At 40.7% G+C, this 17095-nt stretch overlaps 1 protein-coding gene across 1 annotated transcript; it reads left to right on the forward strand.

Moving 5' to 3' along the window:
• The first annotated feature begins 93 nt into the window (after positions 1-93).
• vegfd (vascular endothelial growth factor D) lies at positions 94-7642 on the forward strand. The gene is made up of 8 exons (XM_069663105.1): positions 94-1021; positions 4017-4218; positions 4303-4423; positions 5301-5370; positions 5500-5627; positions 5716-5831; positions 7011-7176; positions 7460-7642. Exons 1-8 carry the CDS (start codon positions 908-910, stop codon positions 7476-7478), a joined length of 936 nt encoding a protein of 311 aa, XP_069519206.1. The 5' UTR covers positions 94-907; the 3' UTR covers positions 7479-7642.
• The last annotated feature ends 9453 nt before the right edge of the window (positions 7643-17095 follow it).

Here is a 17095-nt window from a genome sequence, read left to right on the forward strand (position 1 = left end):
GTCGGTGGGAAAGGGGTGGTGCTGGCATCTTATTTCCCCTCACACTTAACGGAGGTCTGGATCACATTTAAAACACATGTTCCTACTCTTAGGCTGTGTGCGTTTTGGCAACTCCAGAGACTTCAGACACTGATAGGGGATTTAACTGGTGGGGGGACTCGATCACTTGACAGACAGACATTAAAAGAGGAAGACGGGGACACACAAGCAAATAAAAAGGGGCGAGCTTTGAGGCAGCAGGACCGACAGGAATGACCCCAAGACAGGCAGGTTTAGCTTCTTGTGTTTTCAGGTAGCCCACATCTAAGAGGAAGGAGTTGTGTGTCTACATGGACTAACCACGGCTGGATCTGAAGAACTTAGGGTTGACAGTGGGGAAGTTAAACTTACAGATACTGTGACCCCTGAAATTAGCTGTAAAGGGAAGTCAGAAGGAAGCAGATTTTTCAGGAGGATTTTGAACAACAAAAAATTTGTTCAGATATTCTAGCTACAGGCTCTGAAATATCTCAAAAGCCTCCAATACATTTGGACAAAAAAGACAGTGTGCTGATAAAACATCTTAAGGGAAATCTTTACCTTTCTTCTAAGTAATTTCCTTGATATTTAACTGGACACTTTGGGTTCTGCATCAAAGCTGCTGCAGCAAGAGGTGCATTTTAAAGCCTCTTTAGCCTCCTCCATTTGGCGTGTCTGGGTGTCTGTGACAGGTTACGTCTGGCTCAGACACACACACACATACACACTCTTTGCTGCAGCCGGAAGATCAAGAGTTTGTGTTGCACATACCAGCACTGAGAACCTAAGTGTGTGTGGTCTGAGGGACTCAGCTGGTCTGGGAGTCAGAAAAGGCAGCCAGCTCTCAAACTGCTGCGTGCTTCTCAGAGAGAGCGAGCGGAGCCAAGGGATGAGGATGAAGATGAGACGGACTCTGTGCAGATTCTCGTGCCTGGTGACTCTGGTGGTGGAGCTGAGCTGGATAAACGTTGGCCACAGCATGCATAGAGAGGGAGGAAGCAGGGTAAGTGTGCTGTGGAGCTTTAAATGTATGCAATATATATGTTAAAGCAGCGACGTAAGGTTCTTGTAGCTGTTCTATAATGACAGATTTATTTCCACTTGCAACAAAAAATGACGTACTATAATTTGTTGTGTTGTCCAGAGAAATTTAAGCACAGCATTTTCTTCTTTTCGTGATGCATTCAGGGCCTGGTTTCCCTCTTTTTTCACTGTATTATGTAACTTTTTTCCTGTGTTCACTCATTATATCATAGACCTAACTCTTGTCCAGTTGCTAACAGTCAAGCACGTTCACGTCTGCGCTGCGTTCAGTCCGCTTAAACCAAAATCAACAGTAATCATGTTTGCATTTGCATGTGGCTGAAAGAGGAACTACACAACATCGTATCTGCGTCAGAGAACCTCTTCTCCCTAATCGATTTCCTTTCTCCATCTGTCATTCATCTCCCCTGCATTTGAACTCCCCCCCCTCTTTACCTTCCCTTTCCGTTCCTGTCATCCCTTTCTCAGGCGCTCTCCCCCTCTGTTTCCCATTAGCCAGTCCATCCCCTGGTACAAATTAAGCAGGGGGAAACCTCCCTATTTTCTGTTGTTTTTTCTTTGATTTAAGTGGAAGCAGTTACCCAGCCAACCTGCCCCACCCTCCGTTCTGCAACACACTGAACACATCAGAGGGCTCAGATCGTTACAGTTGTCCGGAGGAAATAAAGCAAACATTGTGCAGACAAGTGCAATGTTCCATGACTGTGCTCTCTAACGTGCCTGCCTTTCACCGCACTAAAAATTTGCCTGGGAAGTCTGAAATTTTAACTCTTCTCCTGCATAACTTTCATGCTCAGATAGGTCACATCCCTGGATCTTTAAAGTCTTAATACATTTTCAACACGTTAAAGGGATGCACGATATTATCGGCACGTTAATGGTATCTGCAGATAATGGCTTGAAAATAACATATTGGCATCGGCAGATATGTCGCTTTTCTGCCGATATTTTCTGCTGATAAAAGAACACTTTAATTCTGCCTAAATGCTCAATGATTCCCTAAAAAAGCTTGACGTAATGTTACGACATTAACTCGGCAGGAGTGTGCCGCGCACTGCCTGCGCAAAGTTATCAACAATATACAAATAAAGACTAAAAAGTGACAAAAACTCAGGTGCGCTCAGAAACATGGGTGATCAAACACATGACCTTTTTTACAACACCTATTTGGTCAAGCATGAAGAAAGGTACAAGATGTCTGCGGTATAGCAGTTTTTGGCCACTAAATTAAGAGTACGCATGATATCAGTTCCACTACAGAGACTTGATGTTCTCTGCAATTAGGTGGAAAACAAACGTGGGTAATTTATCGGTATCGAAATCAGCAATCGGCAAAAAGGGTTGGAAAATATTGGCATATTAGATATCGGCAAAAAATCCCATATCGGCCTTCCCAAGTTAAAACAGGAAAAAACTTTCATACAGGACATTTTTGATGTTTTCCAACAGATAATATTTCATGTAAGTAAAGAAAAAAAGATACATTTTAGCATTGGTCTCCATTCTGCTTCCATTTTGTTCTGGTTTATGTCGTCATGGGAACTTTGCCCTACTGTGGTAGCATGACAGGTGGTTTAACAGTTTCTCCCACCCCTAAATCACAGCTCTTGTCTTCTTAATGGAGAGGTGCCAAACTTCGTCTGATACTTTAAACTGTGTGCCAGTATGTGTGTGCATGTGTATGCTTAGAGTTGACAGCACAGCTACCCTCTTTTAAATCCAGCTGCATGTCATCCTTCCCGCGTATATTAAGACGTACTGTTTGGTAGCAGGGCCATGAGTCTGCAGAATGAGCAGTGTTCAGGGAGGTATAAAAGCAGACTGGAGCAGACACACAAATTTGCCGCAGCAGCTGTTGATAATCACACTCTGACTAATAGCTATGACATCAGGCTAAGTGCTCCAAGTCGACTTTGCAGCATGCGTCATATCAACTCAACCTCAGCATGCTAGCAGGAAATAATGCACATTATAAAGCTTTAAACACATTTAATTTTACCCATGTCTACCCGTTTATTTAACTTGCTTTAGTTGTATAGTTTTTAACAAGACTATGAGCCATGCTAGCAGCTCTTACGCTATTAATAGTTGGCATTGCTAACATGCTAACGTAAGCATGTAATACTTACCAGAGCTGTGTCTGAAAAAATGTCCTAATGTCAAGAAAAAATACACAAAATGATGGATTTATAAGAGTACCACATGTGATTTCAGACACAACCCATGTTATCCCTCTTAGTTTTAGCCTGTTAGCATGCTAACTTTTAGCTTACACTCAAAATGAAGCAAATTTGTTTTGCCGGCAAACAAATGATTGAAAGAAATTAAATTTTGACTTGATGGTGCTAAAAAAAAGTATACAGTCTTAAGTTGTTGCTGTATTTCAGTCTGAAGTGGTAGACTGACCGACAGACACCGAAAACACCGGCAGCCATGCAGCTAGCATAGCTTAAATAGAAGTTTCTTTGGTCTTTTGATTTGTGTTTGTTGACAGGGATGTGTTTTTTCTCTGTATGCACTTTATTTAAGTTATCAGGGATAGAAGCTAATATTTTTAAGCACCAGGCCCCTAAATTTGGTTGCCAAGTACATTTTGCAAAAAACTATACAGGAAAGATGATTTAACACAGCATGCATCACTTAAGTTCTTGGTTAACAGCAGGTACATTCACAGTCTTGCGTCTGTTTCGGATCTGCAGCGGTATGCATCAGGTCTAAGTATTATGGTTCCGGGCGGCTGTAGCGCTAACAGAAGCTTGTGAAATGTTTTTTTAGCAAAGGCTCACACTATAGCATCTAAACTAGGTGTCCACAGGTGGCCGGCTACATGTAATATTTGAATAACTTTAGTTAATGTTAACCATGGTACTATTTTAGTAACTGCCACCAACTTGTCCACAGAGGGGCTGCAATTGTGCGCTAATGAGCTCCTTTCATAACACTCCTTCGTGCAGGTGATGAAGCAGTGGGAAAGGAAGGTGCGGTCAGCCTCCAGCCTGGACGAGCTGCTGATGCTCGCAGACTTTCCTGACTGGAAGTTGTGGAAGTGTCGTCTCAGGCTGCAGCAGCCCGACAGCCTCTCCTCTCCACCGTCAGCGGGCTCACATCGCTCCACTCGCTACGCTGCCGAGTCTTACAGCCTGGAGATACTGAAAGGTCAGATAAAACCTACAGTATACAGTACATGCACATTTGTGTATAGTGGTTATGAACTTTGCGTTTCCTTTCTTCCTCCTTTAGCCATAGATGAAGAGTGGCAGAGAACTCAGTGCATGCCGAGGGAAACGTGTGTGGACGTGGCCAAGGAGCTGGGCACGGACCCCTCCATGTTCTTCAAGCCACCTTGTGTGTCCGTCCACAGGTTTGTTTAACATGAAACCAGATTGGACTCACAAGCTGACAAAACTTTACAGCAGTCATTAATAATATGTCAACATGTATTCAGTCATGTTCAGTAGCAGGATACAAGTGATGAAACAATGTCAATATTTGGCTTCTACAAACCTATAGAGGTGCTTGTAGAAGTTATGGACAATATAGCCGCAGAGGTGCTTTAATCTTGACAATATTTAAAGGACCAACAACAAGTGCCTTTAAAAAAAAAATGTTGTGGTTAATAGAATACAGCAAATCTCTTTAATATAAGTTCAAAACTATGTGTAGAACTAAAGGAATAGTTTGAACCCAGTAGCTGGTTAGCCTATCTTAGCAGAAAGCCTGCAGAAAGGGGGAAACAACTGGTCTTGATCTGTCCCAAAGTACACTTACCAGCACCTCTAATGAACAACAAACACATAGATTGTTAGTTTGAGCTGTACAAAATTCAGTTTGCAAAAAAAACCCCTTACTTTGTGGTTTTACATGGTATAATGTGCCGGACTATTTCTCAGTCACAAAGAACAACTTCCTGATGTTTCCTTGAGGTTAAGATGACAACAAGATTGGCTTGTGTACGGTTTTGTGCTAAGCTAAGCTAACTGGCTGCTGGCTAATCTCAGAAAGCAAATAAGCGTTCCCAAAATGCGGAGCCATATTCTATCAGTTACCATCTCTTCAGTCATGTGTTGGATCATATATTTACCTATCGGGATGGTTTAATTTTTTTGTATGCTTTAAAAGATTTTATTTTAACTCTGACCAAATATGATCCTTCAAAACATAGAAAACTCAGTGGAGCTCTTTATATGTTTGCTGTGCACATCACTTTACCCAGGTGTGACTTTGTTTTTTACTGACAGGTGCAGTGGTTGCTGCAACCAAGAGGGAGTCACCTGCAGAAACACAACTACTGAATATGTGAATAAAACTGTGAGTGATCAAAGCTCGGATTATCTTTGAATGAACCTTTTCAGGGGGTTTTAGTTCTGCAACAGATGCTATACTTTTTAGCCGTCTAACACAGATGTTTGTGTGTGCGTGTTATTGCGTTTATTTCAGGTCCTCAGTGTAATTCCATTCAAGTTCGTACCAGAACCCGTGCTAATAAAAGTAGCCAATCACACAGAGTGCAGGTGCATGGAGCCCGCCATAATACGGCGTAATGCTCAACCGGGCAGCAGCAGTGGGTGAGTCCAAAACTTCTTATTTCTAAAATGAATATGGTAAATGTCATTTTTTTTTTTTTTTTTGACTAATCTTGTGGTTTGTTTGCAGCTGTTCTCCCATGAGCCAGCTGTCAGACGCAGAGGACTCCAGGAGACTTTGCGCCAGTGGGTTGATTTGGGATTGTGCAGCAGATAGATGCATACCGTACCCTTCCAGTACACCAGGTGGGTGTGTTTGTGTGTGTGTGTGTGTGTGTGTGTGTGTGTGTGTGTGTGTGTGAAAATATATATTGTTAGGAATTTTGGCATGAGCACTCTTTCTATAACATCGTGCATAAAACAGTCAGTCAGTTTTTATGTACACCAACTGTTGTCAAAACATGTGCTCCGAGAAGTCAAAATAGTGACACTTGAGGGATCGTTGACATTTAAATTTACTCATAAACTTCACTTCACAAAAATGAGAGGCATCTTTACTACATCAGCTGCTGCTGCCATAATAAAGCCCAATCAATGTCTGAATTGTTGAGGAGTTGTATTGTTGGAAGACTTTGGCAAGAGAGAAAATTGCATCTCATTATGAGAAAATAGCTGTGTCCCAATTCAGGGCCCGCATCCTTTAAAGGATGTATTTGAAGGCCGATTGTGTCGGAGCGGCACATCGAAGGCTGTCCCATTTCAAAGGTTCCTTCAGATGCGGCCGACAAATGCGCCATCCTTTTCCCGGGCCACGAAGGATCCATCGGGTGCATCCTTTGTGGCCCAACGTATCCTGAGATTCATTGCGCACCAACGAGATGGTGGATCAAGGAATACACTTTTAAATGTGTTTGGTTTCAACTCAATCGAATAACTAGCGATACAGAAACAACAAAAGGGGCCTTGAAACAAATTATCTTTAAAATAATAGGTTAAGTCATGTGACGTTAGTTATGACAGCTAGTTAGCCAGTTAGCTACCTGTTGCTAGGCGACAGGAGGGCGTTTGGTGAGGCAAGGGTAAGGGAGGGAACAGCTGGTGACGCAAACAGGAAATCCTCCGTAGACCAGACTGTCTCATTTCACTCCGGCCTTAGCGGTCTGCACAGGATACAAATAGTGCATCCCTCGTAGCCCGCGTCTTTTGAAGGATGCAGCCTCCGAACTAAGACACAGCTCATATTTGTTTAACCATCCATCATAAGTTGAACAATGTTATCGGGGTGCAATGCTTAATTTGTGGAGTACTCTTTAAAATTTCATTTTTTTATGACCAAATGCCTTCAAAATTTTTTACATTAGTTAATGGTTAATATCAGCATGCTGGCATGGTCTCTGGCAGCACATTAGCAGTATAGCTCAAAGGATTTTCCTGTACTTTTACTGTCTTTGTAACCTAAACGCACCATTATGACTTCCTGCTCAGAGTTTCCACTCAGCTCGTGGATGCCCGACTGTGAGATAGATGTGGAGCGCTGTGACTGTCTCCCTCGAACTGAGCCGACTCTTCAGACAAGACCAAGCAATCACTGTCATCTCAACTCTTCTATCTGTGCGCAGAGGCAACAACGTTTTGATCAAAACTCCTGCAGGTAGTGCTTTGATAAGATAATCCATCTGCAATAGACACTTTCTTTCAACGCTCTGGTCGCTACTTTAAAGGGACATATGACACCCTGTAGACAACATTTTCTTCTGGCATGTCCGTCTCATTATCATACAAGCAACTTGTACCATGAAAACATGCAGAATGAATTGTACAAAAACAAAGTGATCAGCACTTAAACGGCTGCTGAGTTCAGGTTCATCCAGGATGAAGGCTGAGCTTTATTGTGTCTGATTTCTTGCCTCTAAATGATCCCTTCTTTTTCACAGATGCCGATGGCCCAAGTAGAAATCCACCAGGGACATACTTACGACAACCTGCCCACCAAGGATGTTTGGATGTTTGGAGGCAGAGAAAAAAGACTCATAATTTATTTACAGTCCTATTTATGCCGATCACTTTAACTAATTAAGATGATATTAACTCACGTGACAATGTTAACTGATTTTTTAACAAGCTTACTTTATGTTTCAATCAATGTGTAACGTTTTTATGATTTGTACATTTGTTCTTTGTGCACTGAATATGTAGTTTATATTAAAGATTATTTTTATATTATTTGAACTTGCTTTGAATTTATGGATTATTCAGAAAATAACACTACTGTTCGTTTATCTTCATTTCCTCACTATCAACATGACGGAGTACAGAACTCACTGGAAGGATGAACTGCATGAAAAAATAAGTTGTAAAGTGAACTAAGTCAATACAGTCGTATTACTTCAGACTAATCTCTATTTACAGGCAGGGACGTGGATTTCCGGAACGGCAAGGGTTCTGGTTTCCACTTGTAGTCTGAGTAATATTGACCAATCACGTATCAGCAGGGTGTCGTATTCAGGAAAAACAGTCTGTGAGGAGAACAAAAGCAAGCGGAATGTAATGCGCCGTCCCGGCCCCCATCAGCGTCATCTGATGACGATTTAGCTCCTTTTAATCTCTATAAACAGACATCTGCATGCTAACAGCTAACAATCTGCTCTAGATCTAAAATTCAACTTGAGATAAATTCCCTTGACGCTGTCACGAACAGTTTAGTGTTCAGATTTCCAGACTTCCTCGAATGCATCAGAAATGAGGGATCTGACCATTTTTAATTGACATTTTTATTTTTTTACAAATCTGCATCATGATGTTGAAATTTCAGCGAAGGTAAGACCCGTTAATTAAAGTAAATCACAAGAAAAACGGTTTATTTTTCTGCTTCAGACGGACGATGAGGGAAATGTAACCCGTTCATCTTGATTCTCAGATCTCATTTTAAACAAAGTCTACAAAAATTATAGGGTTTTTTTTGGCCTTTGCCTTCATTTAATAGGACAGTGCATAGAGTCATCAACACGGGAAGAGAGAGGGGGTATGACATGCACCAAAGGGCGGAGGGTTGGAGCTGAACGCAGGACCGCTGCGTCGAGAACTGAGCATTTGGTCCATGGTACGCATGCCTTGACCACCGGGCTAAACTGACATCCCTTGTCTTCTTGTTTTACAACCATGAAATAAAGAGGATTTACTGTAACTGTGTGTTTGTTGTGTCTGATCTAACACGGATAAAAACTTGAATGTCAAATGAAAAAGATTTAAATTCACTTCAAACCCAACACACTTGTTGCCTAATCACCTTTTAAGCAAACGAATTTGTATCTGAAGTCACATTAGTTAAATTATGATCATGTGTGAGTAGCTGAGGGTTGCAACTCATTATAGTATAAATAAGCCTGACTCTGGAGGGCTTGTGAGTATACAGGGTAAAATAAATACTTCTAAATGCAGGAAACCCTGATGCAGCCTGCAAGAAACCAGAGTCTTGAGAGAAGATTAGTTTTCCAGCAATATAATGAGCCCAAGTAAAGAGACAAAGCTAGACAGGAAAGCCTTGGAAACAACAATGTTCATGTCTTCGAAAAAGGACCTTTCACCATGAAAAACCTTAAAAAAGCCTTGAGCAGTTTTGTGAAGAAGAATGGGAAGATTGCTGTGTCCGTTTGTGCCAAGCTGTCAGGGACATGTCCACACAGACCCAAGGCTGAAACTGCCGCCAAAGGTGCATCTACGAGATCCTGAGTGAATAGCATGTTGTATGTATTTCATTAAGCGCTGCATGGTGGTGCAGTGGTTAGCGCTATTGCCTTTCAACTTGAAGGTTACTGGTTCGGACAAAGTGGGTCTCTCTGTGCTCTCTACAGAGCGTCTTTATAATCGGGCCTTGAAAATCTTGGACATAAAACAAATAAGGTACCACCATTGCCACTTTTAGAGTAAATACAAGATTTTAAGTTTTGCAGACTTTATTGATGTACATCATGTAAAGCTTGTGTTTAAATGTTTGAAAGGACTTGCTCCTGAGCCTCTCTGTGGAAACATCAAACGGGTTTTAGCAGCTCCACCGGGGCAGCTTTAAGTGGCAGTTGTAAGGTGCCATTCTGCAAAACATCTTCCGAGTTTAAAGACCCGGTGAGTCGGCACGCCGGTCTGTCACCGAGCACCAAACTGCAAGGAAGCAGCTTGTCTCCTCGGCCGACCACTGCTTTGCATTTATATCCATAACATTCCTTGTTTTGTGAATGTAGAAAAACAGACACTATCAGTTGGTTTGTCTCATTGGTCACGGAAACCCCGCCCCTGACGTAAGCGGTTCACGGCTCTAGACCAGCAAAGAGTTGGGGCCGCTCTGGAACCCGTTTTGGTGGCTGGGAGCCGGTTCATTTTCGGTTGAAACACAAAAAACTGGCTTGCAATTGAGCACAGGCCCTGAAACTGCCTTGGTGGAAAAGGGGTATCTGTGTCAGCCCTGTGATTGACAGGCGATCAGTCCAGGGTGTACCCAGCCTCTCGCCCAATGACAGCTGGGATAGGCTGCAGCCCCCCCCCCCCCCATGATCATGAACAGAATAAGCGGTATAGATAATGGATGGATATTTCATTAAGATTTCAGATTTTTTATTTATTTAGAAACAGTATATTCCACTTCCATGATGATCCAAAAATACTAAACAGGCCTGAAGTTACAAAAGGTTTTGTCTCCCCCTTGCTGCACTGTGTGTGTACTTCTGTTAACTCCATGTTCCTCACCGCAACTTGGATTTAAAAAATCATCAAATCAAAGATAATAATAAAAATATCCATCCATGTGTTTATAATTAAAAAGAATATATACACTAATAATTCAAATGTTGATGCATTTAACTCAAACAAAGAAAGCTTTATTTTGAAAATATGAAGCAAGACTAAACTATGACTATGATCATAGATCTGAGATTTTAATGCAAGCAACAATTACATGTGACAAGCTGGTTATCTCTACACCTACTTGATTGATATCTTTATTTTAAACACATTACAGAATTGTTTACACCTTATGAGCCTGCTGGCAGCTTTAGATCCTCAGGTGGGGCTCTTCTGCTCGTTCCAAAGTCGAGGTTTAAATCTAAAGGCGGCCGTGCTTTTGCTGACAGGGCCCCTCAACTTTGGAACGACCTGCCTGAGGAGATAAGACATCTTAAAACTCACTTCTGTAGACGTGCTTTTATGTGATGTGAAGTTATGCGTTTATTTGTTTTACTGATTTTAATTCCTTTTACCCTTTATGCTCTGTTTCCTCTCTGCCATGCTTTAACATCTTTGGTCCTATTGCTTTACCTTCACATGGACTAACTTTGTATTGTCTTGCTGTGTCAGCCATGTTGTTTGGGTTCTTTTGTTACCTCCTGTGTTCATGCTTGCTTGTTTGTCAAAGCACTTTGTAAACTGATGTTTTTAAAGGTGCATTATATGTTGACAAAATAAAACCATAAAAATAAAAGTAAACCTATTCAACAATTTCTGCTGTAAAATTCAACACAAAGCAAACAGTACATAGGATGATACACTTCCTACCTAACTATAATGTTCCCAAGTTTTATGGACCATTACAGTTGTTTGCTCTGGCGTCCCTTTCTCTTCCATTTCTGCTACTCTAACCCAGGATTTACTTTCCTGGGAGAGCAAACACGATGGCAGAAAGAATTGCATATTGAAAGTGCTGATGGTGTCATCATCCAAAAGTGCAATCATCTTGTTAAAGTGAAACACTTCTCTTACTTGTCCCAGTTTTGGAACAACATATCATGTGCATGGCTGGTATGACTTTTCCTGTGTAATGTACATGATCTACATCATGCTGGGATGAGATGAAGTGTAAAAAAGTCTGTATGCACAAGTCAGCGCCCCAGTGGACGGACCTGTGGGAGATTTTCTCACACTTTCACACGGGTACGTGATCAGGGTCTCTTTGTCTCCAAGGTGACCAAATGTAATTGCCACATTTCTCAAAGGTTGCTCTCAGGAACAAGCAAGGGAATATTTTAGGAACTCAAAATTGCATGCAAATTTTACCCTGATGCAGCACACTGTGAAAAGAAAAAATTATGAATGCTTCATCATAAAATAGTTCTTTCGAGGAAGCAGAACACAAAGTAAAATAAGATTAAATGCAGTAACAGACAGATTATTCGTGTGTTCCAAAGATATATATTTAAAATATATATATATATATATATATTAGAATTACTTATTTTGGGCTCCCAAATGCATCATGAAGGGGAAGTTAGAAGCCGTTTGAACTGCCCAAGTGAAGTGTGTAAATTGTCTTAGTGAGAAGACATAAGTAAGATTGTGATATTCTGTTTAACCTGTTTTTATCTTTTCATTTGTCCTGTGTTCACTTCCTGTTTTATTTTGTACCCTGGTGCTTGTGTATAATCTTTAGTCTTACTTCCTGCCATTGTTCAGTTTCCCGCCAGTTTTCCCCTACACACCTGTGTCTCATTGGTGATTAGTCTGGCCAGTATAAATACCCCTGTGTTTCCACCTACCCTCTGCCAGATTGTTAATTTCACCAAGGGATAACTTCGGGATTTTCCCTAATTTCCCATGTGTTTGTGTGTAAGTGACTAGTGGAGACAACAATTATTGAAATCGATCCAGTATTCAGGGAGGGAGCACCGGCCGGCAGCCGCGAAATGAGATACAATGTAATTAAAGGGGGCACGGGGCATACGCCAATATACAGCCACTAAAAGCACTTGTTTTTGCCACTGACAGGCTCAGATCGTTATAATTAGTGTCTGACAACACTGTGGCAGCCATGCTAGTTTACCTTATACTCTCTGTTGTTGTCTGTAACCAAGTCTCGCTCACGGAGAAGTCTTGCGTGAGACCATAGTCGTTGCAGGAAGAAGGAGACAGGAGTGAGAGAAGACGAAGAGGGAGAAGTGCCATTTGTTGTGTTGGAAAACATTTTGAAACTTTATAATCAAATGTTTTAGAATTGAAGTCATATAATCAAAAGTTTTATAATATGTTTTAGTTGAAACTTTATAATCAAATGTTTTAGAGTTGAAGTTATATATCCAAAAGTTTTATAAATGAAATGTTTTAAAAGTGAAAGTTCTCATAATCAAATGTTTTAAAAGTTAAAGGTCTTATAATCAAATGTCTTAACGTTTTTATAGTCAAAATGTCTTAAAGTTAACGTTTAGTCTAATGCCTTAAAGTTTTACAGTCAAATGTTTTATAGTTGGGGTTTTATAATCAAAATTTTTAAAGTAAGTTCTTATAATCCAAAGTGTTAAAGCTCCAAAGTAGAATCCTAAGCTGAGAAACTCGCTGGGCTCATTATAAAAGCCAGGTGCAGATCAAAGGGTGGGAAGCTGGCTGCCTTATCTGATCTAGAGATAAGAAAACACGTGTCCCCTGCCCACGAGCCCCTCCCTTAACTGTTATACAGTGCATGAGCGTGCCTAATTGGCCGGAGTGAGGAAGAGTCCTGCTGAAAAGTTGTCAGACGAAACTGAAAGGAAACAAGCTGAGGGCAGAGAGCCAGAGTTGAGGGAGGGGGGCTCCGACAGGTGGTGACACGTGCGACACACTTTAACTAATTAGACAGAGACCTAAAAATGAAAAAAAAAACATGCCGAAGCCCAGCGAGGGAGGGGTTTAGAGTATATAAGACCCGAGCGGCTGACCTGTGGGCAGTCTCATCCGGATGACTCTCTCATATCTAAGATTATTTTCGACAGTTTTATTTCTTAATTTTAAGATTTATTTAACCAAGTTTATTACCTATTTCTAAGATTTTTATTATATATTGGAGGTTGAAATTAAGTTGCAGACAAGAGAGTGTGTGGAACCTTTTGCCACAACAACAGAAAGCGTTGCTCAGTGCTATCTAAAAGATTGTCATTGCTGAAGATCCTCTCTCCCTCTTCGTCTTCTCTCACTCCTCTCTCCTTCTTCCTGCAACAACTACGGTCTCGCGCAAGATTTCAGCACGAGACTTCTCCGTGAGCGAGACTTGGTTACAGACAACAACATAGAGAGCCCCCAGTTTCCAATAACTGCTCAGATGTCATGCTCCAAAACAAATTCATAATTAAATGCATATAAATCTATAACACACGTTTCCATATTATTGTTATATTACCTTCACTGTGGAGCATCATGTAAGTGCAGAGTCTGAAGGTTGTGTTAACTTCACAAATGTGCAAATTTCCTTCTGGCATCAAACTGAATGCTTATTGAATACCTTTGAAGTGCTTAACCTTCCCTCTTCATCATTAAAGCAAGAGACTGTGTACAGTGACCTTTACATTTTCTGCAGGATTCCTGTAGGAGTTTTTGCCATGGTTTTTAAACGTGTAATGTTTTATGGTGTCTTTGTAACTCTTATTTTGTGTTTCTATCATCCCTTAAATAATAACTTTCCTTGTTTACGTTGCAGCCTTCCAGAGAATGAGCCGGACCATGAAGACGACATGGTAAGTAGATGCTTGAGACCGTGCAAGTGCAGGGCAGAAATTTGGCAAAGGGTAGAAAGCACAATAATGCAAACACCTTCCAGACTGAATTATACACCCACGCATCACAACTGTGAAACACCAAATGAAGACATTGTGTGGCGATACAGTGACTGTAAATCTAGCATGTGCAAGTGCAGAATAATCATGTCAAGTGAACACAGCGGTGCAGAAACCATCTGGTGTTTACACAACAGGACTAAGACTGTTAACATAAACAGAGTACAAAGATGCAACCCTGCACTGTAATGTAGAAAATGATAAAGTGCACTCTATTGTAATGCCTGTTATATTGATTTTCATGATGTGTTTTCTATAGGAAACACAAATCAATGGTAAATGATGTTACTCATGGGGACTTAGTGTCTGTTTAATTTCCTCACTCCAGCTGAAAGAGAAATAAACACACATCTTTCATTAATTTACAAATAGGTTTTTATTTGTATAAATGCGTTTACATTCACTGTTCATTTTTACAGTGTACAACACAGCTCAATAGACATTCTGTAACCAGAGGACAGCTAACATCTAAAATACGTCTCTGTAGATACACTTAACATTTCACAACTATCACAGCATCCGACACTTGAAAATACATTAACACAAGAAACAGGGTGCAGGCAGAATATTAACCTTCAATATTCAAAAGAATTTTCTCAATTAAAAACAGATATCACACATTGGAGCACACTGAAAGAACTGTTAACCTTTGGCAAAAGCACATCATGCTATTTATGATAAATGTGAATTTCTGTCATTTTATTTCACAGAAAACACGCCTTGAATCACAAAGGAGCCCTTCTCTTGTTTCCAAACTGGTGACCCACCATGTTTTCCAAAGACAAACTCTACTCTACTTTGAAATGTGTCTTTTTATTTCTGTAAATACTGTGACATCCCATAATGCTTTTGCTGAATCTACAGGCATGTGACTCTGGTGACAAAGTCCTGCTCTTTGTACATTCCTATTACAATCATCTGCAAAAAGGTTGCCTGCAAGTCCAACATATCCAGGCAGCAATACAAGTACAATCAACAAATACTTAGGAAATTAAATTCATGTCATATTATTGAGAAGTAAACAAAATGTTTGTCTGTGAAGGTTCTCAGTCATCCAGCTCATGGTCATTCAAAGCTTAATCCAAAAGGCAACTGGACTTCATCCGAAAGGCGTCTTCAGTTCTAAACTGAATTACACATTGATTGATTACACATCTACTAGCATACTAATGACCTACAGAAGCTTATATTTCGAGCTCCGTCCACCAGTCAGTTTACAAGTGAAGAAGCCTTTCAGATGAGAGGTGAAACGTCTTCAAGAACTTCAACCAAGTCCAGCTGCCTTTTTAAGCTTCGAGTAAACGAAATGTAAACTTAATTATATTGTTTTATTTGCATACATGTAGCCATGTCTGGATTAAGATGAAGTTTGCAAGGTCACGACTCAGAAGCTAAGACACTGTTCTGATATCTTTTTTCAAATAATGCTCACAAAATGAAGCAGCTGCTAAAAATATTACTAAAAGGTATTTTACAAACTTCTTTGACCATTCATTTTATAAGATGCAGCAAGTGCATCAACAGAAGAGCAATGCATTGATGGGACATGCTGTAAGTGACAAAACAAGTCACTGAGAGACCGGCGGTGGGAAACAAGGGTCTGACTATTCCTTCAACCAAGGCAGTAACTCATTCGTCTAACATAGCAACCCACTGGATCTGATACTGGCTTGGCTGGACTATATTGTAGTGATGATGCTATTATTTTTTTTTTTTATTATAAAGATTTTTTTTTTGGCCTTTCATGCCTTTATTGAGAGAGGACAGTGGATAGTGTTGGAAACAGGGGAAGAGAGTCGGGGATGACACGTGGCAAGGGGCAGAGGGTGGGAGTTGAGCCCGGGGCCGCCGCATCGAGGACTATAGCCTCTGTATATGGCCGGCGATTTAACCGCTGAGCTAAACCGGGGCCGCTATTACTGTTTATACACCCCATGTTATTTAGTATGTTAGTCATGTGGATTAATTACAGTATAAATCCTTAACAGTTTTGTTAATGTTACCTTGCCACCGGAACAAGCAAGTTGTTGTAGTTTCCAGGTCTGGGTTGTTGTTCAGTCTTTGTTGTTGTGATCGCTCACCTGCTCTGGAGTAGACTTGAAGCGTTCGTCTACACTGGAGTCAGAGCGTTCCTCAGGGTGTTTAAATGTCAATGCTGCCATCTTCATTAAAAAATGAAGATAAAAGTTACATCCCGTGTCGAGAGTAGTCCTTCCTCCTGAAAGTAAACATCTGACTGTCCCTGTGTAGTCGAAGCTAACAATATCTTCTGAGGGTAGTAAATAGCACCGCAAGGTTAACAACATGTTGCTACCTCATCTGTACATCCTGCCAAAGCGCTACTAATGAACTCTCTACAGAGATAAGCGAGATGTCTCACTCGTTATCTTCTATAATTAATTAAATAAGAAATGACAGGGTTTGACTCAGAAAGTTAATTTATACTTCTTTAAAACAAGCTAGCTCTGTTTGTTTTTTTAGTACAAACAACCGCAGTCAGCTACCACCAAAAATAGAATCTCATCCCCATGGAAACAATTTGTAATAGCTGTAATTAGCTTAGTTGACTGTTTAGCTTTGATTACTTAACAACCCTTCCGTCCTTTCCAGCTCCACCCTCTAATCAAAATATGCTAACTTCTATCATAATGTCAAACTTTGGCCTCAAAAGGGAAGTTCACAAATCAAAGGGTGATGTCCCAACAGCTACATCCACTTCGTATGTGCAGTCTACGGGTTTTATACGTGAGTTACTGCCTTGGTGTAATAAATATATATGGCTACTTGCTTCCCACCACCAGCCTCTCTGTTACCAGCTTGTTATTGCCGAGACTTCTGCAAGGATACAAGCACAGACTGATTTCATTTCTCACTAGTGTTAATTCTGACCTTAACCCTGCGCCCTACTTTTTTTCTTGGAAACTGAAATTACAAGAAAGGTGTGAAAAACACAGATGCACACGGATATATATGCTCCTTTTCATACACGACACTCACCATCAGCTTCTC

Source organism: Semicossyphus pulcher, unplaced genomic scaffold, assembly GCF_022749685.1.
Source record: "Semicossyphus pulcher isolate SPU_LCO1_2020_fin unplaced genomic scaffold, fSemPul1.0.p SCAF_1, whole genome shotgun sequence".
In the NCBI taxonomy this organism is placed as follows: Eukaryota; Metazoa; Chordata; class Actinopteri; order Labriformes; family Labridae; genus Semicossyphus; species Semicossyphus pulcher.